The 22,553-nt window shown below is 57.7% G+C and overlaps 11 protein-coding genes across 11 annotated transcripts; 8 read left to right on the forward strand and 3 right to left on the reverse strand.

Annotated features, from left to right (window-relative positions):
* Positions 1 to 117: 117 nt before the first annotated feature.
* Positions 118 to 2,104, reverse strand: SCHCODRAFT_02486342 (uncharacterized protein; the record flags this gene model as incomplete). Its single annotated transcript, XM_003037457.2, has 3 exons — positions 118 to 273; positions 332 to 750; positions 808 to 2,104. 3 exons carry the CDS (start codon positions 2,102 to 2,104, stop codon positions 118 to 120), a joined length of 1,872 nt encoding a protein of 623 aa, XP_003037503.1.
* A 514-nt stretch (positions 2,105 to 2,618) lies between these two features.
* SCHCODRAFT_013733 (high osmolarity signaling protein SHO1) lies at positions 2,619 to 3,826 on the forward strand (the record flags this gene model as incomplete). The annotated part of the gene is made up of 5 exons (XM_003038797.1): positions 2,619 to 2,702; positions 2,754 to 2,802; positions 2,853 to 3,566; positions 3,617 to 3,733; positions 3,795 to 3,826. 5 exons carry the CDS (start codon positions 2,619 to 2,621, stop codon positions 3,824 to 3,826), a joined length of 996 nt encoding a protein of 331 aa, XP_003038843.1.
* SCHCODRAFT_01234856 (uncharacterized protein) lies at positions 3,793 to 4,501 on the forward strand. Its single transcript, XM_050341295.1, has one exon. The coding sequence runs from the start codon at positions 3,831 to 3,833 to the stop codon at positions 4,299 to 4,301; it is 471 nt and encodes a 156-aa protein (XP_050202138.1). The 5' UTR covers positions 3,793 to 3,830; the 3' UTR covers positions 4,302 to 4,501.
* A 156-nt stretch (positions 4,502 to 4,657) lies between these two features.
* Positions 4,658 to 5,485, reverse strand: SCHCODRAFT_02684069 (uncharacterized protein; the record flags this gene model as incomplete). The annotated part of the gene is made up of 3 exons (XM_003037456.3): positions 5,477 to 5,485; positions 5,026 to 5,416; positions 4,658 to 4,977 (listed from the first exon to the last, which is right to left on the reverse strand). Exons 2-3 carry the CDS (start codon positions 5,345 to 5,347, stop codon positions 4,658 to 4,660), a joined length of 642 nt encoding a protein of 213 aa, XP_003037502.2. The 5' UTR covers positions 5,348 to 5,416; positions 5,477 to 5,485.
* A 281-nt stretch (positions 5,486 to 5,766) lies between these two features.
* On the forward strand, positions 5,767 to 7,287 carry SCHCODRAFT_02610226 (uncharacterized protein). Its single transcript, XM_050344416.1, has 4 exons — positions 5,767 to 6,099; positions 6,155 to 6,451; positions 6,501 to 6,782; positions 6,834 to 7,287. Exons 1-4 carry the CDS (start codon positions 5,884 to 5,886, stop codon positions 7,179 to 7,181), a joined length of 1,143 nt encoding a protein of 380 aa, XP_050202139.1. The 5' UTR covers positions 5,767 to 5,883; the 3' UTR covers positions 7,182 to 7,287.
* Positions 7,288 to 7,410: 123 nt separating this feature from the next.
* Positions 7,411 to 9,719, forward strand: SCHCODRAFT_02149170 (uncharacterized protein). Its single transcript, XM_003038795.3, has 8 exons — positions 7,411 to 7,773; positions 7,840 to 7,990; positions 8,048 to 8,133; positions 8,190 to 8,241; positions 8,293 to 8,346; positions 8,402 to 9,155; positions 9,214 to 9,391; positions 9,442 to 9,719. Exons 1-8 carry the CDS (start codon positions 7,439 to 7,441, stop codon positions 9,533 to 9,535), a joined length of 1,704 nt encoding a protein of 567 aa, XP_003038841.1. The 5' UTR covers positions 7,411 to 7,438; the 3' UTR covers positions 9,536 to 9,719.
* Positions 9,720 to 9,723: 4 nt separating this feature from the next.
* On the forward strand, positions 9,724 to 11,139 carry SCHCODRAFT_02149191 (uncharacterized protein). Its single transcript, XM_050341935.1, has 6 exons — positions 9,724 to 10,112; positions 10,205 to 10,318; positions 10,368 to 10,403; positions 10,454 to 10,469; positions 10,518 to 10,588; positions 10,642 to 11,139. Exons 1-6 carry the CDS (start codon positions 9,958 to 9,960, stop codon positions 11,006 to 11,008), a joined length of 759 nt encoding a protein of 252 aa, XP_050202140.1. The 5' UTR covers positions 9,724 to 9,957; the 3' UTR covers positions 11,009 to 11,139.
* Positions 11,140 to 11,269: 130 nt separating this feature from the next.
* Positions 11,270 to 15,462, reverse strand: SCHCODRAFT_02744124 (uncharacterized protein; the record flags this gene model as incomplete). Its single annotated transcript, XM_050347181.1, has 6 exons — positions 15,267 to 15,462; positions 15,090 to 15,220; positions 14,936 to 15,041; positions 14,401 to 14,886; positions 13,497 to 14,350; positions 11,270 to 13,429 (listed from the first exon to the last, which is right to left on the reverse strand). The coding sequence occupies exons 1-6, from the start codon at positions 15,379 to 15,381 to the stop codon at positions 11,270 to 11,272; spliced, it is 3,852 nt and encodes a 1,283-aa protein (XP_050202141.1). The 5' UTR covers positions 15,382 to 15,462.
* Positions 15,463 to 15,496: 34 nt separating this feature from the next.
* Positions 15,497 to 18,078, forward strand: SCHCODRAFT_02610239 (general substrate transporter). The gene is made up of 13 exons (XM_003038793.2): positions 15,497 to 15,596; positions 15,647 to 15,663; positions 15,715 to 15,821; positions 15,869 to 16,037; positions 16,097 to 16,142; positions 16,203 to 16,262; positions 16,315 to 16,436; positions 16,495 to 16,748; positions 16,799 to 16,813; positions 16,863 to 16,999; positions 17,147 to 17,349; positions 17,430 to 17,542; positions 17,597 to 18,078. Exons 1-13 carry the CDS (start codon positions 15,513 to 15,515, stop codon positions 17,884 to 17,886), a joined length of 1,617 nt encoding a protein of 538 aa, XP_003038839.1. The 5' UTR covers positions 15,497 to 15,512; the 3' UTR covers positions 17,887 to 18,078.
* Positions 18,079 to 18,608: 530 nt separating this feature from the next.
* Positions 18,609 to 19,800, forward strand: SCHCODRAFT_02487690 (NAD(P)-binding protein; the record flags this gene model as incomplete). The annotated part of the gene is made up of 5 exons (XM_003038792.1): positions 18,609 to 18,652; positions 18,708 to 18,953; positions 19,009 to 19,065; positions 19,288 to 19,385; positions 19,439 to 19,800. 5 exons carry the CDS (start codon positions 18,609 to 18,611, stop codon positions 19,798 to 19,800), a joined length of 807 nt encoding a protein of 268 aa, XP_003038838.1.
* A 167-nt stretch (positions 19,801 to 19,967) lies between these two features.
* Positions 19,968 to 21,827, forward strand: SCHCODRAFT_02744127 (NAD(P)-binding protein). The gene is made up of 11 exons (XM_003038791.2): positions 19,968 to 20,066; positions 20,117 to 20,130; positions 20,180 to 20,418; positions 20,471 to 20,515; positions 20,575 to 20,794; positions 20,844 to 20,907; positions 20,958 to 21,016; positions 21,076 to 21,094; positions 21,142 to 21,228; positions 21,287 to 21,485; positions 21,539 to 21,827. The coding sequence occupies exons 1-11, from the start codon at positions 19,990 to 19,992 to the stop codon at positions 21,569 to 21,571; spliced, it is 1,056 nt and encodes a 351-aa protein (XP_003038837.1). The 5' UTR covers positions 19,968 to 19,989; the 3' UTR covers positions 21,572 to 21,827.
* The last annotated feature ends 726 nt before the right edge of the window (positions 21,828 to 22,553 follow it).

Here is a 22,553-nt window from a genome sequence, read left to right on the forward strand (position 1 = left end):
TACGTGTAATGAATGGTGTGGCGACTCTAGGTCGCGTCTCTATGTGCACCATATCCAAGAACCACCGCTCGAGCGACGGGCAAGCGCCGTCAAAGCGCTCGCGTCCGCCAATCCACATTACTTCCTCAAGCTCTCCTCCTTCACCCGGATCTCGTCTCTCAGCATCGCGACGCGGCTGTCCAGCCGACTTGATAAGTCAACGGAGCTACCCGAGGCTGCGAGAGCCGCGTCAAGGTGCGCAGAAGCGGCGTGAAGGGCGGGTTGCCAGGAGGCCTGGTAGTCCGACAGTAATTAGCTGCGATCGAACCATGGAAAGGTGCAAGTCGCTTACCTCCTTACCCTCCTTCTCCGCGATCTCCACTGTCTCCAACTCAAGCACGGCTTCCTCGAACGCGGATACGCTCGGTATCCACGTATTCAACTGCACATGCGCACCCCGAGCTTCACGCAGGAAATGTCGCGAACGCGCAAGAATAGCAGTCGAGGTGGCCTTCTCTGCATCCTCTGCGCCCTTCGCCGCATGCATCGCGAGCGTGCGAAGCACGATGCCGAGTAGGAGTGACCGGACCGCGCGCTCGTCTTCCGTTGTCAGAGGTGCAGGCTTGAAGGCAGTCTCGACTGGGGTGGTCGTGCCGGAGGTACCAGTTTCGGCCAAGTCGATCCCAAGGTCAACTTTGGGCTCGAGGGCGGCCCATATGCGGAGGTGCGTGCGGGCGACGGAGGCTGGGATGCGCTGGTGGGTATTCCAGACTGGGGATAGAGTCAATTATCGTTCGATACGTAGACGTGAAACACATATCAACTTACACAGAGCCATCTCCTCCGCCAGATTGATGCCCACGGCCTCAGCATACCGCGCTGGGTCGCCACCTCTTGCGCGCTGCTTGTTCCGGTAGAAGTCTAGCTTTTTCTTGATGAAGACTTCAGTGGGTAGATCCTTCCCGGTAAGCTTGCGCTGCTCGATGAGGCCGGGAATGGCGTCAAGGAGCTCCTGGGCGCGATCCATCGCCGTCGTGACGCCCTGTTCATGCGCGGCGGCGAGGTGGGCGCCGGCAGCAATGAAATAGTAGGTGGCGTGACTCCAGGAGTTCAGCTCGGTCATGCGAATGAAGGACGCGGCGGCGTCTTCGTAGCGGCGAAGGGCGAGCTGCGTCCAGGCGAGCTCGAACACAAGAAGCGCGTCAGCCTGCTGGAAGGTGTGCTTGTGCCCTGGCGCGAGGCCTGCTTCGAGGGTGGCAATGGCGGCGTCGGGCTGGCCTGTCATGCGCTGGATCTTGGCGTGGTTGAGGATCCAGAGCGCACCGGCGGGATACTTCTGGGTGGTGCGGTCGACAATGGCCTGATACTCGCGCACGAGCCGGGCCTCGTCAGCCTGCCACCCAGCCAGAAGTAGCACGACGCCGTGGTAGGTCATGAGGACGAGGCCAGCGAACACAGCATGGGTGTCCGTGCGTCCGGAGGCGTAGTTGAGAGCACGGAGGGCGAGGGCGCGGTCGTGCTTGTAGCCGAAGAGACCGACGACGCCCTGGACGCCCTTGGGGAGGAGGGAGAAGACGAGGTTGAAGAGGCCGTATCCGAACGCGGTACCAGCCACAATCATCTCGTCCACCGCTGGGGTGTGGGGTGCGGGGGCCTCCTCCTTCTGTGCGCCCCATCGGAAGACGGAGGATGGCTTGCGCGCGATCGTGTTGGGCGCGGCGTCGAGGCCGTTGGGGAAGACGGTGGTGAAGAGCTTGGCGAAACGCGAGTGCGCTGAGTTGAGGGAGTAAAGGCACTGGACGTACCCCATGTACGATTCGCTGAGTGCGTGCACCAAGCCCTCGAGTACCACCGCGTCCGCTGCCAGAACCTCCCACTCGAGTCCCTTCTGCTTCTTCGCGCCGCTCTCCGCGGCTGCCAGGGAGCGTCCCGCGTCCCCCATTCTTGCCTGCTCCATCCCAAGCGCCGCTTCGAGAAAGGCGCAGACGCCGAAGCCGAGCTGGTGGAATGCGGAGGGCTCAGACGAGAAGATATCGCGCGCCTCCGCAAGCTCGTTGCTGAAGAGCGCGTCGAACCCGCGCGTCGCCGACACTAGCGCTTGCTCGCTGCTCATTGTGGCCGTCATGGTGGTCGGTAAGCGGTCAAGAGGTTCGGCAGCATTTCGCCACTGCCGCGGCGTCGCGTGGCGCCGTGCGCGCCACCATCGTCCGGCATGTTGAAGTTCAAGTTCAACCTGAGTTAAACCGCTCGGACCTCGACGGATGAGCCCTTGGCCCTCGAGTTCGAGCGAATAAGTGGGTACCTGAGTAGCTACTCCGTTCTGTAATCGAGCCCTCAAGAGTTGTCATTCAAGGAAGTACTGAATGTTGATTGACCGCACGCGTGATACTGTGCCTCCTCGTCCGGGTGGTTTATACACGGCCCAGTCCCCTTCAGTACTCGAGTGCGACTTTCTATGACCCTCCAGCGTCGTCTACGCCGACGTCGGCAGCTCGACGGCAAGTGGCCTCGGGCCTCGGCCTGTGTGATGATCACTTCACACGCGGCTATCGTTACTCTCGTCATACACACGTGACAATCCGTTCTTCGCACCGCCCCGTCGCCGTGAGACTGCGTGCAAGCCAACGCCGACGACGACGATGCCTCCCCGCGGAAATGAGGGCCTTGACTTTACCCCAATTATTACCCACTACCTCTTCCTCTTCACGTCCATACTCGCCTTCGTGAGTCGCGCTGTCTCACCCTGGCGCGCCTGCTGAATTTTTTGCGTGCAGATCGCGTGGTTTACGGCGTTCATTGGGCAGATTATCGCCACGGCGCGATGTGCGTTCCCCTCTCCCAAATTCCAGCGTGTGCTAACGTCCCCATAGTAGGGAATGGCCCCGTAGGCACTCTATGGTTCGCCATCTTCCTCCACCTCTTCCTCATCCTCGGTGTGCTTTACACCCTCGCCTCTGATTCCCTCGCCACCCACCGCTTCCAAATCTCGGTGTTCGGTGCTGTCGCTCTCGTATTTGCTGTCAACGGTGCCAACGCTGGTCTCTACGCCGAGGATGGAGCCCTTAACGCCATGGCTGCCGGCTACCTAATCCTCGCCATCGTTGATATTCTCTGGCTGCTCTTCTTCACCGCAGAGGAAGAGTCCCTCCTCTTCCACCTCTTCAACCGTCTCGGTACGGGTGGGCTCACTCCGCCCTCCCGCCGTCGCCGCGCCCGGAGCGTGCACAACATGGCCCCCGCGAACGGCTACGCGAGCGGAGGCTACGGCGCGGGAGGCGGTATCAGCTCGCACGATGTCGCGACCGGCGCGTACGACGCCAAGCCCGTGAGCGGCGCCTTCGACGCGCGCAGCGGCACCGCATCCGGCGCCTTCGACAACAAGAGTGCCGGCGCGGGCGCGGGACTGAACAGCCCGGGAGGGGGCGCGCGGAGCCAGCACAGTCTGGGCGGCCCAACCACCGCGACTGGCAGCGTGCACTCGCCGCGTGGGGAGGATGGCACTGGTTCTCCGCTTATGGCGCAGGGAGATATGAGTGGAGCAGGCACGAGTGGGGAGTTTTTGCCCAAGGCGAAGGCGTTGTATGCATGTGAGTGATTGGCGAGGATTAGCGGGGGAGCCGTTGCTGATATCGTGCAGACACGGCGTCGCCGGACGACCCAAACGAGATTTCGTTCGCCAAGGGAGAGATCCTCGAGGTAACCGACAAGTCGGGCAAGTGGTGGTCCGCCCGCAAGGCAGACGGAACGAATGGAAGTGAGTTCAATATCCGTACTTCCCTGTTTCCTGTTGCTGACTATGTTTCTCTCTTCCCCAGTCGCACCGTCAAACTACCTCCAATTGTTATAAGCGGATGCAGACGCGCGCTGAGCGCCGTGCTGCCGTGTGCGAGACCATCTTGTGCGCCGTGCTTGCGGTTGTTGTAAAACTGTATTCCCTCCTCTATTCTTCCCGCTTGCGCTCGCCGCTGCTCGTGCTCGCCCTCACGCTTGCTTGCGCTCCTGCGTGTCCGCGCCTGCGCCTGCGCTCGGTGCCAGAGTCTCGGCTCGTACTGTGTACCCCGCGCATGCTCGTCTTGCTTCTCACCTATCACCAGCCTCTGCTAAATACCTACTATCCGCCCTCCTTTGTCCATATATCATACGCTCATGATACCCCCGCGGACCTTGCCCGCGGGATGACGAACGTAATGCCTTCGAACGGACTTTCTACCCCACGCCAGTACCATACTTACTCGCGAGGACTTCTTTCTGGAAGCTTTTCTTATCGTATGCTTGGAAGCTGCCTACCACCTTTCAACAACTCGTATCCATCTTCTACTTAGCTTCCTGCTTTATATGCTCCACTTCTGATCCTCTCCCGACCTGCGTACCCCACTCCGACCCGCGCTCTCGAGATGTCTGCTTCTTTGCTTCCTGCTTACTTACCGATCTACCCATTTACCGGATGCAATGTTTGCTTGATTCGATGCATCATCAAGGTACGGACATCCTGCGATGCTAGAGATGACGGGACGATTTCAAGAAGTTGAACATAACCCTTGCACGTGATCGTGGGAATTTGAAGTTGAACTTTGTGCGGGCGAGTGAAGAGCATTGCAAAGGCTGCATAGAGGCTGCCATCCGTAGGAAGACGCAGAAGAATACAGTCACGCAGTCCTACAGATACAGTGATACTCGTCTATGAGGGGAAAAGCCAAACAGGAGCAGCACTAACAGTCTTCATGCTTGTCGACAAGGACCATCCATCGTCGCTTTGATCACTCGAACAACATGGTACAAGATTTGGGCCTCTCAAAGCGGCTTCCCTGCTCGTCCAAAAGGTGCCCTTTGCTTTGAAAACTGCGGAAAAAATGACGTCCAGATTGACCATGTATTCGACCATGCCCCTCTCAATGGCCGTCTGCAACATGACAAACAAGTTGTCGGTGGATAAGTCAATCCTGTTCTTGCGCTGGAGGACCTTCAGCGTGATACGGTGCTCGAACTGGTGTCGAATTGCTGAATAAATGATAAGGAGGTCTCAGGCTCAAGCACGGTAAAACGAACCAATGGTAAACTGGTAAATGACCTGATGGGAAGTGTCGCTGAAGCGGACGAAGGAAACGCTGCAAGGCAGCTTGTGACCCTGAGTATTCAGAATTGCACAGAAGTCGTTTTGCGGCTGCTTGCGTCTGTTGACCGGAGACGGTCCTTCCATGCAGCTCTGGACGAAGACGGCCAAAGGGTCTCCGGGTAACTGCCTAACGGCTTTGACAACGGCCTGCAGCCACTCTGCGGGAGGTACTTGCGGCTGCGGCTGAGGTGGCGGAGGAGGAAGATAGTATCGACCATACATGTTGGTGATCAGGACCGCACTAGTTCGGAACATCAGACCTCAAGCCAAAGGCCTTAAATGCGATAAAGAAGCGCTGGGAACGCGGCGCTTAGCAGTCGAAAGCTGTGGGCGCGCGCACATGAGTCTGATCGTCGGAGTCAGAAGAAAATGAAGGGACTACACATAGAAGCAGAGACGGAATCATATGTATGATGAACGTCTATAATGAGCGTGATCTCGAATTGGATGCTTCAGGCGCAGAGCTTGAATACGTACTATCCGACTCATTTCCCCTGAGAATAAGCAGGAGTCACTGCCTACCAAAAGCATCGCTCCGGTGCTTGCCTGATTTGATCCATAGAACGCGGCATGTCGTATGACCCCAACACAGCACCCTCGGAGAGTATGCGGAGGAGGGAAATTCTGAGCGTGAGCATTGTGTGACACCGTGACTGGTCGACCGCGTCTTCAACCATCATCTGGATCCCCAGCGCTCCAGACAACCTTGCTTGAAGCGAAACTTGGGGCCCCTTCTCCGAGCTTACCGACAGCTACCCTTGCTATACCTGCAATCTTCGTGCACATGCAGTATGGCGCCTTGGAAACCAATCCACGTCAACGAGCAGAAGAAGCGCTTTGCGTATTTAGACGCCGTATTTCCTCGAGGCTGCAAGATGCCTCCCGAGAAGGATGACTGGACGCAGCCAAGGCTTGACTCCGACGGACCGGATGACAAGATATGGCAAGGCTGGGAGCCAGTACTTGCCCGCTACGGATATGCGCTAACGACATGGCCTTTCCGTCTGGTGCGTCGAATAATGCTGCATTGCGCGACGTGGGATGATAATATTCCCGATCCAGCTGATTAAGAACAAACACAGACAGGGGAAGCGAACATCGGACGGCGCATTTGTGGTCATTAAATTCGTTCTGTGGCGCAAATATCGAACAGAGGTTGACGTCGTGCGACGACTGCTGTCGGGCAAGATGCGTCTGCCCGAACTCAACCGCTTTCCGTACCTGGACGTTATCGACGTGCCGATGGAGGAAGAAGGCGGAGCCTCGCTGGTGATCAGCGAGGTCTGCGCCGAAGAGGACGCCTGGTGGGACCTTAAAAATCCGCGCGATATACTGCGTGGCGTATGCCAGCTGGCTGAAGTGAGATCATCCTTTCTTCTTCCAAACATTAATCAATCTCCCTGGACAGTGTGTGCACTTTCTGCACGAAAACGGCATCGCTCATTGCGACATCTGGCATCCGAACGTCGTCATCCGCCTTCCTCTTCAACGGCCTCTTCGATGGGTGCTGATAGACTTCAACTCAGCGGTTGTAGCGGAAGAAGGCACCCCGCCTCCAACGATCACGCCTTTGCATCACACTGGATCGCGCCTGGAGGCGCCCGAGTTCTATGCGCCGTTCTGGACGCAAATTGATCCATTTGCTTACGATGTCTTTTGTTTGTGCCATCTCATGGAGATTCTTATGGAGGGAAGTCTGCAGCATGTGGATTTGCCACGATATTCTCTCATCGTGTCACAGGACAAAGAAATTCCTATCCCACCAGGCCTTCGGACTCTCGTGAATGAAATGATTGATGAAGACCCATCTTCGCGTCCCAGCTCTGCATCTATGCTCGAGCGACTTCATATTGAAGTTGAGGCGCTGGATCAGGGCGAAGACCCTGGCCCGGGGGATGCCCATTCCAACATGCTTGCGCACTCACAACGAGCGCGTGCAAAGCCCAATGCCGCTCCTCATTCTCTCTTGACCTACTTGCATGAGCACAAGAAGTATGACCAAGCTGTGTATATCTTAGCAGATGATGCGCATGCTTCAGTCCCTATACCTGCACTTGAACCCGCTGCAGCGCTGAATTGTGTCCAGTGATATCTAGATTACTGATCCTAGTTGTACACTACTCCATAACTTTGATGCCGATATGCTTAGGCTCGGTATAATCTGAGTATGAAATACATACAAAGCATAATCAGAGCTCATATAGCATTATGGCCACTCCATGTGGCCTGGGCGAATATCAACATGCTTCGGCGTGACCGTGGGAAGACCGCGTTCAACTTCCGAGACTCGGTCCCGTGATTCCTGACTCCCTTGCCTCCTGCCCTATTCCACGCGTCCACCGCGCCATGTCCGACTCCGAGGACTCTTACGCTGGCTACAACGATTTTGCTGACCTGACGGAGGAGGACTTGCTCGCGCTCGGTGATCCGGACCCCAGCACTCTTGCGTCGACGTCTAAATTGTCCGAGCCGCGCGACGAATCCACTACAGGCGCGCTGTCCGTCGCCGTAGAGATAGAAGGCAAGATTACAACGTCGAAAGATGAGGACGATGATATGCCACCCGCGTTCTACGTTGCGCATGACTGCCTTGAAGATATTGAGGATGCGGTCAAGTCACCCGCAGAGCTATACCGACGGCAGGGCGTCTTTTCCGTCTCGGACCTCTGTGCACCACAGTGGTGAGCAAAGCCTATCTCCAAAAATGCCCTGGAACATTGTCGCTGAGACGCAGCGTTCCCTCTGAGGTGCGAAGTCCAATTTGACTACGGACTGCGCGGAAAGCGCTCGCGCCCCTTGAAGGACAGACCACGGTCGTTCAGGTCGAGTAAGGGGAAGGAGATCACTGTCGCGCCTGAGGTAGAGGCCAAGAACGACGCGCGAACCAAGGGCGGAAGGGTGCGTATCTGCCTTTTGCTCGTCGGCAAGTCATCCGATGGTTCACCTTCCACGTAGGAAATCCACAAAGAGCTGGAAAGGGAGATTATGGCGGAACCAATATATGTTAGGATTACTTGCGACGAGGAGAAGTGGGCGCTCAGGTCAGTAGCTATGCACCACTTGAAGCCTAGACTGTAGGAATTGACGCTTCGAGTAGGCTTGTCAACCTCATAATGAATTTACGACAACTAATGATAATGGGCATCACAGTGAGTCGTATATAATTTGCTGGCTTGCAAACCCAAACTCAATTGAGCCAGCGCGAAACACCGGTCTTTGGGATCATTCACGATGAAGTCGTCGTCGGGATTATTGTGAGTGTCGTTGTACTGCCAGTACAGAGCACCCCTAACTTCATATCCCCGACAGGACGAGATACATATGAAGCCCTATGCCTCGCCGACCCCGAAGACGCCAAAGCGTGCACGGCCGCCTCTCTCGCAATCGCAGAACACCATCGACAAGTACCTATCGCCAAAGAAGAACTCCCCTGTGCGCTCGAAATCTGACGTTGGGCACATTCGCTGTCCCTCCGTTCCTCCGCCACCTCCTCCACCATCATATACACTCAGCCTCCTAGACACCAAGACGCGCACGGCGCGTAGTATGCCCTCCGACCTTGACGCCCTCCCCTCTCGAATACAACTTATGCTCTACAAGCGCATCCTCTCCGACCTCCTACGAACCTCACCTTCCTTCGACTTTGCATACCTATGGGCGAAGCTCGATCTCGACCCCTACCGTCCATTCCCGACGACGGTCCTGAAGGATACAGGCATGCTCCCGGATCAATTGGACGGTGGACAACTTTGCTTGAGCGACGTCGTCGAGCTGTGGTGGAAGCTGCGCGACGAGTTGAACGCGGAGGTGGCGTCGAGGCTGCAGCTGGTATATCGACTGATACCAGAGGGCGAGAGGCGAGGGAGGAGGGGGAAGGGTCGCAGACGCGAAACGGACTTCCAGGAGCGGGAGGACGAGGGTCTTGCGCGGGCAATTCAGGCGAGCCTAGAAGACCTGCGTGAGGTCGAAACGCCCCCCGTTGAAGTAGTGGAGGGCGAAATCAACGGCGCCACGGCATCCCATTCAGAAGAGGTGGGTATACCTGCGATAGAAGGTGCTTCAGGTGAGAGTTGTCGCGAGCCCCAATTCGTGACGCTCATACTCAAATCAAGCCACAACAGTCACAGATGTTGCCGACAATCCAGGTGCTCTACCATCACCATCTCTCGAGGTCATCGGAACGAAGGAGTTCATCATGGACGACGCAGTACTCAACGCACATGTGGAGAGCGTCTTTCAGTGGTGGAGAGGGGAACGTGCGCCACAGGGTGTCCCTGTTGAGCTGGCGCGGCGATGCCAGTGAGTTTCGTCCTTGAATGCTGCGGTGGTCCCATGCTAATCGGTCTTAGCACCTGCGAATATATGCAGGACTGTGAGTGGCGGGAGGCCAAGGCGCAGGAGGCTAGGGAGAAGGTCGAGGGGAGGAGGACTGGGTACTGGTAGACTGATTCTGCCATACACCGTTGGTCCGGTGTCGACATGCTAGCTTCTATCATCATCCTGTCACGCGCTTCGTAACGCGACTAGGGCTTCTTAGCAGGAAGAGAAGGGCATCTACAGATCTTGTCCCTTTATATCATCTAGTTCAACCACCAGGGGGCTCTTGGGACAGTCGAATGAGCTGCACATAGGACTCAGAACCAAATGGCTAAATACGGCTTGACAACGGGCACCGCGGCGTTGCGGACATCACGCCCACCCGCATACCATAACATCACCTTGCCTCCTGCCATCTTCTTTGCGCTTCCCCCCTCCGTCATTCTCTTCCCTTTGTCTCCTCTATACCCTTGACTTCTCGAAACTCTTTCGTCCTACCCCCATTCTGCGTTATAACCGCACATCGCTCCCTCCCTTGACCCGGAAGTATGCGATCGACTGCGGACCAGACCTGGGATTCCCCCGGCGGTTTGCACTGGGGACTGAGAGGGGAACCCGTTTTGCTTGCCAGCCTGCGCTTGAACTCTGCATTGGGTTGTTTCGCAGCGTCCTTGCTCACCGTCACGATCTGCTTGACCGAGAGGTGCGTCTTGCGTCTCCCTCCCCTGCGTCTCCTTCCCCCTGGTCAATTCCCCTCCCCCCTCCCGAAATCCGCTGGTTGACTGGACAAGATAGATTGGCAACGTACGCTCATGGAACGCAATGGGGACCTGCATGGTGTGAGCGATCGCGGTGGCGACTCGCGTTGTGGCGATCAGGGCTATATTGGCTTGCTAGCTTGCTGAGATTGTGAGTGCCCCCTTGCGCATGTCCGATCAAGTCCTAATATCCTCTGCAGATCCTATATGCTTATTGCCATGTCTTTCAATGTTGGGTGAGTGTTCCTCTCAATGCCTCGATGCGTCGAACTAATGATTGTCCCAGCTTGATACTGCTCATCGTGCGTATGACCAACAATCAATACGAGACCTGCACTCATCCAACTCAGGCTACCACCCTTGCTGCCGCTCAGTTCTTCACCGAGTTGCACAAATTTCCTCCCTTGGAGTCCCATCGACCGTCAGTCCCCCACTGTTGTCCTAGCCGAGTGAAGCCAACTCAACGTTCCACAGACCACCAGGCTCATACGAAGACGCAGAAGAGCCGCTTCTGGAACGAAACTCAGCACCGATAGCTCTGGGTTCCGTCCCCCAACCTCGCGCTCAAACCCGACCCCGCTCCAAGTCAAAACCCGACTCTATCTTCATCCACCCCAGATTCAACAACATCGCGCGCGCCGACGCAGCCGCCCTCGAGCTGGGCTTAGGCGGCACGACCGACCGCGTATCGGACGCCAACTACCGCCGCACCGACGCGCCGTGGAAGCACGGTCAGGGCAAGCAACAAGCCCGTGCCCTCCTCGGCCACACCCGCACCCGCGACCATCACGCCTTCGGCCTCGACGACGACAGCAGCTCCGAGCTCTCCTCTCCTTCATGACAGTGACGCGACACGCAATGTTGTATGATATCCCGTTTTAGTCCAGGTATCGTCTGACTGTGGGCGTGTTGCTTGCTATTTATCATATTGTATCCAAGTGGGGTTCGTGTGAGGGAACTAATGTGCGCGATAAATACCGTAAGCTAGCGGGAGGGGTGCGACGAGGGCAGCGAGAGCGAAGAAATGAGAGTAAGCCAATCAAGAGTCTTATGTAGGTGCATGAACATGAGGTGAGGAGAAGGAGGAGGGCCTACATACACATCATCCGCGACCGGATGCCCCAACCAGTGCGGCACGCCGGCCTGCCACCAAACCGCCACTCCCATTGCCTCCCCGCTTGTTATCCCGTGAAGGGTCCGATTCCTCCTGCTTCCGCTGCCACTGCTGGATGAGCTTTCCAACGCCCTGATAAGGCTCAGGCGAGTCTTCTGACTGCTTGCGCGAAGGCGGGTCTGGCCTCGCAACTCCAGCAGATGGAGTCGCTGAGGGCTTGCGCACTCGCGGCTTGTATGGGAGCTCCGTTTCCTGCTTGAGCTCGCGATTCTGCATAAACGGCGAGCTCCTTGGCATGCCAGTCGACGTCGGGGATGGGCCGGGCGAGTAGCGGGAGGGCAAACCCGTCGGTGACGAAGACCTGGAAGCATGGGTGAACCTCCCCGTCGTATCCTGCGGCAGTGGCAGGTTCCCGTTGCCCATAGAGAACGAAGGACTCGTAGGCGACCTGTCTCGTCGAAGACCGCCCTGCTCTGGTGCTCTCAGCCCTGAAGGTCTCGCAGCCGACGTGTTGATAGGCGCAGGACTGGCAACAGGCCTGACTTTGCCGCCAATCGCCTCGTACTTTTGCACCATATCGGAGATGGACGTCCGCCGCATGCCCGCGCGCGGCTTCTGCCCCTCGGGAGCAGCTAAGCTGTTGTTCCCCGAGGACATCTCGGGCGACTGCGAGGGGAAAAGGAACATTGACTGCGGTCGGGAGGACGAGTTGGTCCTGGCCGACATCGGGGAAGCTGGGCCAGGAGATCGTGGTACGGCGGCCGCCTGCTGCCTAGCGCTCGTGATCGAGGACGATTCCTTGTGCTGCTTGCGCGGCGATGGTGGCCTTCGCGAGTCCGGTCCCGGCGACGCAGACGCGGATGGCACCCCTGACAGCGAGGGCATCGCCGACCTTCGCTTCTGCGCGGCAGACGATGCAGGCCGTTGCTGCTGCTGTTGCTGTTGCTGCTCCTTCTCTTTCGACGTCAGCCCTCCACCCCATAGATCCACAAGATCGTGTACCGAGCTTTGTCGCGCCTTATGTCTCGCCTTCGGCGTCTCGTTCGACTTCCTCATCGGTTGGAAACCACCAGCGTCCTCTGGCCCATCCTCATCCGCGCTCGACGGCGGCTCCTCTCTACTCTGCGTCGTGCCCGTCGGCTGCGGCGATGCCACTACAGGCTTTGTATCGATGTCCAGCGCAGGGAACATGCGCTCCGCCCGCTCCCTGTACGCCGACGCCGTCGACGGTGTAGCCTCGATGCCTGGCGCAGGACTCGGGGTTGGACTGGGCGCAGGTGCAGGCTCAGGGATCAGTCCCTGCTCACCCTGGGACGGCTGCTTGACGTGCATGTACATCACGCTGGCGCGCTTGCTCGGCGACTCGCGCACTACGGGGCGCGGCGCGTCCGCGTTCTTGTTCGCCGGGATGGGGATCGGGCTCGAACTCGCCGCCGTTGGGTTCGAGGGCAGGCGCTCGACTGCTTCGTCATCGCCCGTGAGCCAGTCCGTCTGCTGCATCGGCTGCTGCCGGCGCGGAGGGAGTTTCGGCGGGTTGTCCGACGGGCTGTAGTCGTCCGCACTGGGCTGCGGAGAGTGCTTGATCGACACTGAGCTGCGGTGCTTGCGTGTAAGGGGCGGACGCGTCGGTGAGGTGGGGGACTCCTTGAGAGGCATACGCGACATGCGCGCGTTGCCGAACATCGAGTCGCCCGAACCCCCACGCGCGTCGTGGTCGCGCATTGCGACGCCAGTGACGTGCGCAGATTTGACACCGTTGTTGCCCATAGGCGTGCCGCTGGGACGAAGGAAGGACGAGGTACCCGTGCGCGAGCTCGACGGTCTCTGCATCTCGAGGTTGGGTTGGCTGCTGGCCAGAGGCGGTAGCCTGACATTTCCCGGCGAGCTTGAAGGCTGGTGATGTGCATTGGCGGACTGATACTGCGAGCTCAATGCCTGCATATGAGATGATTGATACGAGCTCGATGGCGGGTGCTCCGATCCCGGCGACCCGAACGTCTTGTCCAGCTCCTCCAGCGACGGGAAGCGCGTCTCCGCGTCGCCATCGCCTTGTGCACTGGGTGACGGCGAGGGCCTCCAACCACCCGCATTGACAGGCCGCAGATTTGGCGAAGGTACAGGCGAGCGGGAGTCGGACTGCTGCTGCTGCTGCGAAGTCGACGCGGAAAGATAGTTCGGTCGAGGCGACGGCGTCGGCCGATTCGCCGTGGAAGACCCAAGATTGGGATGCGCCAGTGTCTCTCGATGGCGTCGCGCTTGAGCTCATGTACGCCAGCCCTGTGCGCAGCTTTCTCGCCTCCCCCAAGGTTGGCGCCGGCTCCCTGTTCGAGGAGGCGATCCCCAATCCCTCGAACGCGTCCCCCTTCGGCCGCGTCGACACCGTGGGCGCACGCCGCAGATTCGCCGCCCCAAAACTGGGAGCGCGCGGGGTAATGGTCGCCTTAGGTGCCAGCGAGGAGGGCATCGACGGGCCGTTAGACGCGCCGAGGTTTGCGGCTTGCTGCTTCGCCTTAGGATCGAATGAGTCCCAAAGCTTCTCCGCAAAGTCGTCGCCGAAGCCGGGTGTCTTGTTAGCCTGCGGTGCCGCGGCTGGTGCGTTGGCATGTACGGCCCAGGCATCCTCTGACGAGGGCTTCTTCGCTGGCGTACCGGCCTGCGACGAAACAGCTTGCCACGCCTTCTCCTCCGCCGCATTGAAGTCTCCGTCCAGCCAGTTAGCCTGCTCCTTGCTCGGTGTCGTTGGGCGCGACTTGGATTTAGACTTTGAGCGCTCGTGACCGGCGGGCCGACCTCTTCGCATCGGCGCGATGGCCTCAAGTACCTTGTCACGAGCTTGTACGCCTGGGTTCTTGGTAGGAGAGCTTGAGATAGCGGCCTTGGCTTGCGAAGAGGAGCGGTAGGAGATCGTGTTGTCAAGCGGGGAGACAATGCGGGAGGCGCTAGGGGAGAGGGGCTGCGTGGCGGGAATGACATAGTTGTACGGCGATTTCGTCCCTCGGAGGGCATGCACGCGGTTGAGTACCTCGAACACAGAGGGTCGCTGAGTGCCATGTTCCCGCAGCATCGACGCTGCGGAGGCTTGTAAGTGACTGCAAGGAGGCCAGCACCACGTAGCTTACCAATCAATGCGTTCATGTTGGCTGAATAGACGGGGTAGGGCGGTATCCGATATTGCACGTTCAGAATGGCTAGTGGGCCGTGCTCTTCGAATGGGGTTGTATAGTAGCACAACTTGTAGAGCAGAACCCCAAGTGCCCACACATCACTCTTCTCGTCGATCGGACGGCGCTGGTAAGGATCAACCATCTCTGGCGCGCGGTACTGGAGGGTGGTATGCCGGTTGAGATCCGCCTCGACTGCACGAATCTCCTGCATCGTGGTGGGCGGCCGGCGCACGGTCGCTGCTGAGCCAAAGTCGCAGAGCTTGAAGGAGGTGGGGCTGGACTGCAGGATGTTCTCGACCTTGAGATCGCGGTGGAGGAGGGGCGGACGGGAGTTGTGCATGTAGGCGACGCCCTCGCAGACGTCGACGAATATCTGCAGGATCTCGGCTTCTGTGAGACGTTCGCGAAGCCGGCGGTTCATCATGTCGATGATTCCTCCACCTGCGAGGTGTGAGACGAGGGTTTGTGCGCTGGAATGCGCCGCACGCACCTGGGCAAAACTCCATGAGGATGAAGACTTCGTATGTTGCGTTGGGGAGCTTGTGCCAGGCGGCATCAATAAGGTGCACGATGTTGGGGTGTCCCCTGAGCAATCGCTGGCGGGCAGTTAGGCACAGAATCAGAGGCAGTCGGTGGGTGCGCACCATGATGTCGACCTCCTGCTTGACCTCCGTGAGCATGGCATCGTTGGCGACCGCGATGCGCTTGAGAACATGGTGGGTGGTGCCGTAGACGGGTGTCGCGGTGCGGACGAGATAGACGTGCGCGAAGCCACCTTGGGCGCATTGGAATGAGCACACGGCGAGAAGGGAGGGAAGTACCTTGTGAGAGATAGCGCTCGACCTGGACGGTGTACTTGTTGACGGCGATGGACTGGCCGGGGACGAGAGTGCCCTTGTTCGACTGGCCATGGGCATACATCTGGTGCGCCTGCATTGCGCGCGGCGCTGTGCTGGCTAAGAGCGGCAGCAACGGCGGAGATGGGGGCGCGGAGGAAGGTTGCTCGAGCGCGACGACGAGGACGGGAAGTGCCGCTTAGACCGCCACGTTCCCCACACTCACCCATCATGGCCTCCAGTCCCGAGCGCAGGCTGGTAGGCCAGAATCTACTATATGCCATCTCTATATTCGCAAGCCTTGGTGTCTTTCTTGTAGGTAACAAGTCTGCTCGACCGCGGTCCACTGAATAATCATGCAATAGTTCGGCTATGACCAAGGGTGCGGGGAAATGTCCGCGCGAATGTCCCCAAGCTGAGGGAACGCCCTCAGCGTTATGTCTGGCCTTATTACAGGCCCCCACTTTACTCGTTTCTTCCAGCAACCTACCGCACTTGAGACGGGCAGCATGGTGGCTATGCTAGAGATCGGCGCGTTCGGTGAGTGATGTGGTGGCGCGCACATCGGAAGGCTTACAGCGCGTCAGTCACGTCGCTGGCTGCGGGTCGCGTCGGTGATACTATTGGAAGGAAGGGAACGCTCTTCATTGGCGCCGTCATCTTTACGATTGGAGGTGCTGTGCAGACGTTTACGCCCGGTTTCGTGATCATGGTGGTGGGACGTATCATCAGCGGATTCGGTGTCGGCCTACTTTCGTGAGTGATACTCTTTCAGCTCATCCTTGCTACTCCCGTAGACCAACGAGCCGCTACAGCACCATTGTGCCCATCTACCAGAGCGAAGTCTCCCCTCCGAACCATGTCGGTGTTTCTCCGCGTTCCATTGTGCCACCCTCAGCTTACACCTCTTCCTCAACTTAGCGCGGTGCTCTCGCTTGTGCAGAATTCAGCGGCAACGTCTTTGGATACGTGGTCTCTGTCGTACGTCCTCTTAGCATACCCTCCGACTTGGTATCTCACGCTCTAACTTTAGTGGGCCGACTACTTCTGCTCCTTCATCGACAGCGACATGTCCTGGCGTGTCCCCCTTTTCATGCAGTGCGTGATTGGCGCGCTCTTGGCCGCGGGATCCCTCGTCATGCCGGAAAGTCCGAGGTTAGTTCTTTCGATCTCTCTGTACCTACTGGTCGTCGACCACCCTCACCCCTCCCAGATGGCTAATCGACACCGACAAAGACACTGAGGGTCTCCGCATCCTCGCCGACCTCCACGACGGCGACATCCACAATCCCGACGCCAAAGCCGAATTTCGCGAAATCAAAGACAAGGTCTTGAGCGAGCGTGCTCTGGGCGAGGGCCGCTCGTACGCGACGATGTATCGCAAGTACAAGCGGAGGGTTCTATTGGCGATGTCGTCGCAGGCTTTTGCGCAGTTGAACGGGATCAATGTCATCTCGTACTATGCTCGTGAGTCAGTGAGCTGCATGTATGGACAAGTAACATAACCTGAATTTTAGCCAGGGTATTCGAAGGTGAGCTCTATACTTTGCCTTCCTCTGTGATCGCTAAACCATCATGCAGAGGCCGGCTGGCTCGGCCGTCAAGCCATCCTCATGACCGGCATCAACGCCATCGTATACCTTCTTAGCACACTCCCGCCTTGGATTCTCGTCGACCGGTGGGGCAGGCGGCCCATCTTGCTATCCGGAGGTGTCATCGTGCGTGTTCCGCCCCTTTCTCCTCCCCCTTCCCCCTCCCCCCATCCCCCCCTTCCACTCCCCCGTGCCCTTGATCTCTTCACCCCCCCTGCCTCTCGTCCCACCCGCAAAAAGCACCCTAACTGACCTTCTCTTTTTTTCTTCCAGATGTGCATCTCCCTCTGCGCCACAGGCTACTGGATGTATATGGACGTCGCGCAGACGCCCAACGCCGTCGTCGCCTGCGTCATCATCTTCAACGCTGCCTTTGGGTACAGCTGGGGCCCGATCCCTTGGCTATACCCGCCTGAGATCATGCCGCTGACTTTCCGCGCGAAGGGCGTGTCGCTGTCGACGGCGACGAATTGGGCGTGAGTCAGCTTATTCTCCCTCTTTCGGAGAGAGGGCAGGAGGCATTGTGAAGGAGAATAGAGAGCTGATGCCTGCCTAGATTCAACTTCGTCGTGGGCGAGACGACGCCGTACCTGCAAGAAGTCATCACTTGGCGCGTATACGTTATGCATGGGTTCTTCTGCGCGTGTAGCTGTATCTTGGTATATTTCCGTGAGCGTTGTTCCTTCGTAGTCAAGCCGCAGTCACTCACCCGCTTCACCCCAGTTTACCCCGAAACCAAGGGCGTCCCGCTCGAAGAAATGGACGCCGTCTTCGGCGAAGCATCCGACGAGGAGAATATCAAGCTGGCCACCACCGAAGCCGCGGAGCCCCTCCTTGCCGCGGAGACGCGCGAGACGGCCTATCCACCCATTGCGGGCGCCAAGACATCGTGGCTAGGCAAGCTCAATGGCAGGGACACTGCTGCATACGAGCCGCTCGTGGGCGACGAGGACCTGCGGGAGGCGGAGCAGTACGAGCTCGGGGAGGGGAGGGCCCGTTTGCGGGAGGACTAGGCGCGCTTACCAGCGTGTCGTTGATCCAGCGACGTGCAGTGGGGCCTATGGCGGCCTCTCGCAGCGAAAGACAGAGATGACGGACGCTCCTAGCATAGTACACTATATTCTGCCCCTCTTTTGCACTAATTTATTGCAGTGGAATATTTATGACACCGACATGCGCTAAGACCAGCTGCGATAGGTAGGGTTCCGTTGGCTTCGGTACTTTCGCTCGCTCCTCAGAGGTAAGCACGCCTGTAATCCCCTCTTCCAGTGCTGTGTTCATTATTCCGGCAGATGTACTTCCCTTCTCGCCTGAGTATTGCAACTCACGGGCGCTGTCCTCGCTTTATTTGCAGGGAACACCACGGCGAGCGCAGAATTCAGAAGACTGTGCACCCTCAAGCGGTAGGCTTATAGCCATCAGTGAGCGCTCCGTTGATCGGAATGGGCGCGTGTCGTAGCGCCGTCGCGCGCTCGGGAGAGTTTGCCCGGTGCTGCCTCTCCTGCTCATCGGCGCTTCGGCAATGCCCTTTGTGCGCTTCTGCCAGCGCGCAATGGGTTGCTGAGGGATCTGTATAAAAGGGCGGTCTGGGTATGTGGATCGAACATCGACAGACTTGTCGACCTTCTCGAGACACAATGGCTCACCTACCACCTGTTAGCGAGGCAAGTGTTTATATCTCTGCCTGCAAGTGACATTACTGACATCTCGATAGCGATGGGACTTCGCGAACAAGATGGTCGACTTGACGGGTACGGTCGCTTTGGTCACTGGCGCGAAGTGCGTTTCCTCCTCACCTGCGCCACCTTGGACTTGTGTTAACCACCCATTGTAGCTCTCCTGGCGGTATCGGCTTCAACATCGCACAGCAGCTTTCGAACAAAGGCGCAAAAGTGTATATCGGCGCAAGGACTGCTGAGAAAGCGCAGGCTGGTATTGACACGCTCAAGAAAGCCAACCCCAACGCCGAAGTGCTTCCCTTCGTCGCGGAAATAGCGGACCTCAAGCAGGTAAGGGAAGCGGCGGCGAAGATGTTGGAGACGGAGGATCGCCTTGATATTCTGGTGAACAATGCTGCTATGTGGGCTGTCACTACTGTATCTTGATTTGTGCGCGATGTTGACTGCCCTCAATAGGTCAGCTCCACCGGAAGAACAAACGTCGTATGGTGTCTCGCGCACTTATGCCGTGAAGTACGTCTAGCGTATGTCGATCCCTTGCTGAAGCTGATGGACTTGTCGTCAGCCACCTTGGACCGTTCGTTCTGACACGCAAGTTACTCCCTCTATTGAAGAAGACTGCGAACGCAAAATTATCCGAGGGAGTACGCGTGGTATCGGTGGGTCAAGATGATTATGAGCATCTGTCTCTTCATTCCTAACGACATGCAGGTAGCCTCCTCCTGGCATGCTCAGGTCAAACCCGGTAGTGTCAACTTCGAAACCAAGGAGTCCTTCAGCGCCGTCTCTACCGACATTCCCGAAGGCATGCGCCTCGCCCACCAATACTGTACGTGACCTTCCGCTCCTTGTCTTCATCACTAAACTGACTCTCCAGTCCTCTTAGCCGTCTCCAAACTCGCGAACATCCTCTTCATCAAGCAATTGCAGATGGTACTCGACGCAGAAGGTGTGCCGGCAGTCGCTCTCGCTGTTGATCCTGGGAACGTCTGCACGGATGGATGCATCAGGTTTGTCGGCGAGGCGCGGGCAAGTCAATTGCCTTATAAGCCTCTCGATGGTGCTACGACCCCGCTGTTCGCTGCCGCCGCGCCGGAGGTGTGGGCGGAGAGGGAGAAGTACGCTGGCGCGTACGTGGTCCCCTTCGGCCAGATCGCACCAGGCAGCGAGCTCGCCCGAGACGAGGCGCTGGCGTCGAAGCTATGGGACCTCTCCGAGCGCGTCGTCAACGAGGCGCTCGCGAGCTGAAGGGCACGAGGACGAAGTCAGTAGCACGTTGCCCGCCTGTATCCCCGTTTGGCACATCCTATTGTTGTCGCGCGCGTCGGAATTCCATTGTTTTCTAGAAGTCCGCGGGGGCCGAGGCCTAACCCGATGCGTCCATCCAGGCGAGATCGCATGACGATGCACTGATCTTGCACCCTGCGCTCATCGTCAATGTCTTCGCTCAGTATCAACCAGCAGACGGTGCCCTTCTCGAGGCCGCCGTCTCCTGGGCGGCAAAGGAAACTCGGGTACATGACTTGCTGGATGTCATTGAGATTGTACTGACGCGGCGTTGTAGATGGGTCGGCCTTGGTACGCGCGAGACGCGGTTGTGGTATGCGGCTACCTAATTAGCTCGTAGGCAACATGGGCTACCTCATGGCGCGCAACCTCGCCAAGGGCAAGCGCGACGGCCCCCCTCTGCTCGTCTGGAACCGCACACCCTCCAAGTCAGAGGAGCTGCAGAAGGAACTGGGCACCCTCGTTCGCATCGCGAACGACCTCACCGACCTCGTCGAGCAATGCGACATCATCTTCACCTCGCTCAACGAGGACGCTGTGGTAAAGTCCGTCTACGAGCAGTTCGCCGAGACGCTCAAGGTGCGCCGCTATCGTCCTCGCCGTTTCGTCGTCCTTACCTCGGCGGTTCTAGAGCAAGCCGGCCTCGAACATGAAGATCTTCGTCGAGACCAGCACGGTGCGCCCAGCCTTGCTCGCCGCTCCTCTCGATGTACTGATGTATGCTATGTACTGCAGATCTTCCCCTCCCTAGCGATCCAGCTCGACAGCCTCATCACCACCCTCCCCCATTGCCACCTCGTCACGTCACCAGTGTTCGGCCCTCCTGCTACCGCTGATAAAGCTCAGCTTGTGATCATCATGAGCGGTGACTACCGCGCGAAGAAGGAAGTTGCGCATCTGCTCGTTCCGAGCGTGGGGCGGAAGGTTTTGGATCTCGGTGGCAACATCATCAAGGGTGCGTGTATAGAACTTCGCATCTGAACTACATGTTCATCCTCCCAAAGCACCGACGTTCAAGCTCATCGGCAACTCGATGATTCTAGGAACAATAGAAGTTCTCGCCGAAGGGTGCGCATGTCTTGAATATTGACCATGCCTGAGGTTCTGACGCCGCTTAGCTTTACCTTCGCAGACAAGTCCGGGATTGACCCGTCCAATGTCTTGACGTTTGTTCAGGGTATGCATATTTCTTCTCCGAAACGCGTCTGCCCCCCTAACATGACTATTTATGACAAGAAATGCTTCCTGCACCTAAGTACGTTCAATGCATGTGTACTGACCAAAGCCTGACCTTTGGATCAGCATCGTCAACTACGCCAACCGGATGGCACACGACAACTTCGACGGCACCACTGGCTTCTCTATTGACGGCGGGATCAAGGATGCCAGGTATGTTCTACCCTTTCCGCACTGCAGAACAATCCTGCTAATGACGTTCACCTTAAAGCCACATCCGTCACTTGAGCACGAAGAACGATGTGCCCCTACCCGCCATTGACGTCGCCTACCAGCATCTCCTCACTGCACGCGCGCTGCACCGATCCGCCCAACAAGCGGGTACCACCAACCTCGACGTTCTCGACTGGAGCGGAATGGTCGCGGGTGCCAGGGTCGCTGCCGGGCTTGATGCGTTCGACAGCACCAAGGTCCGTTTGGTGTCAGAGTAAGGAAAGGGATGGGAAGCTGACATGGAGTGCAGCACAAGTACCCCGTGCAAGAAGCAAACGACTAAGTATGCGCTGATTAGAAGGTAAAGGGAAGTGCCAAAGCAATGTACGGACGGGATGGTAGAGAGCAGTACACGGTAATTCTGTAAACGCTTGTATTTTATCCTTAACGGTACCCACCAGCTATCGATGTAGCAAGTATATCGTACGCGTTGAGCGCCACCGTATCCCCGAGTGTTGACGATGTAGACGAGATCTCTAAGGATAGCATCGTGAGCAGTCGTGTCCGATGAGTGAACAGTGACGCCTCTTCACGGGTTTTGTCGGCGAACGTCGCTGAGTATGATGTCAAAAGGTCGGAGTGCGTCGTCGTTATGTCCGTATGTTCTCGGAGTCGCCGTCAGGGCGGTCCCTTTGCTTCCGGAAATGCCCAAGCTGCACCAGGACCCCGGATAATTGGGGGGAGGGGTAGTTCGCGATGTCGGATTTTTTGGGGCCTCAAACGCTCCAAATGTCTCTGAGAAAGTCGGAGAAATGGGTAGGTTGAGGGCGTCAGCTTACTTTGGAAGTCGGACTTTTGGGACCCTGCCTGAGTTAGGTATCAGACAAAACAGCACGAAAATGCCTAAATGGTGCACTGGGTACGCGCGAACAGCGAGATACGTCGAATGGCGTGGTTTCCCGTTCAAAACAGGCCCTCGGGAGAGGCACAGAAAGTCGCAGGAAATGCTGAATATTTGCTCACGTGACAAAACAAATAATTAATTTCCCTAATCGGGAAATAAAAAATCTTGGCGGCCGACAAGGTTGGTTAAAAAGTCGGACTTTGGCTGTCCTTTTGGCCAAAAAATGTCGGACTTGGACGCCGCTGTTTCGAGGAATTCCGGAACTAACCTCGTCGCCCATTATCCAGGGTCCTGCTGCACCGGAAGGATGTTCAATAGCGTGACGTCACAGGCATGTTGAAGTTCCGGCAAGCTCCGGCCGCATTCGGCGAGGGAGAGTTCGGACCGGTCCATCACAACTCCTCGGGAATGCCCGCCACAT

This window comes from Schizophyllum commune (assembly GCF_000143185.2).
Source record: "Schizophyllum commune H4-8 unplaced genomic scaffold SCHCOscaffold_2, whole genome shotgun sequence".
Lineage (NCBI taxonomy): Eukaryota > Fungi > Basidiomycota > Agaricomycetes > Agaricales > Schizophyllaceae > Schizophyllum > Schizophyllum commune.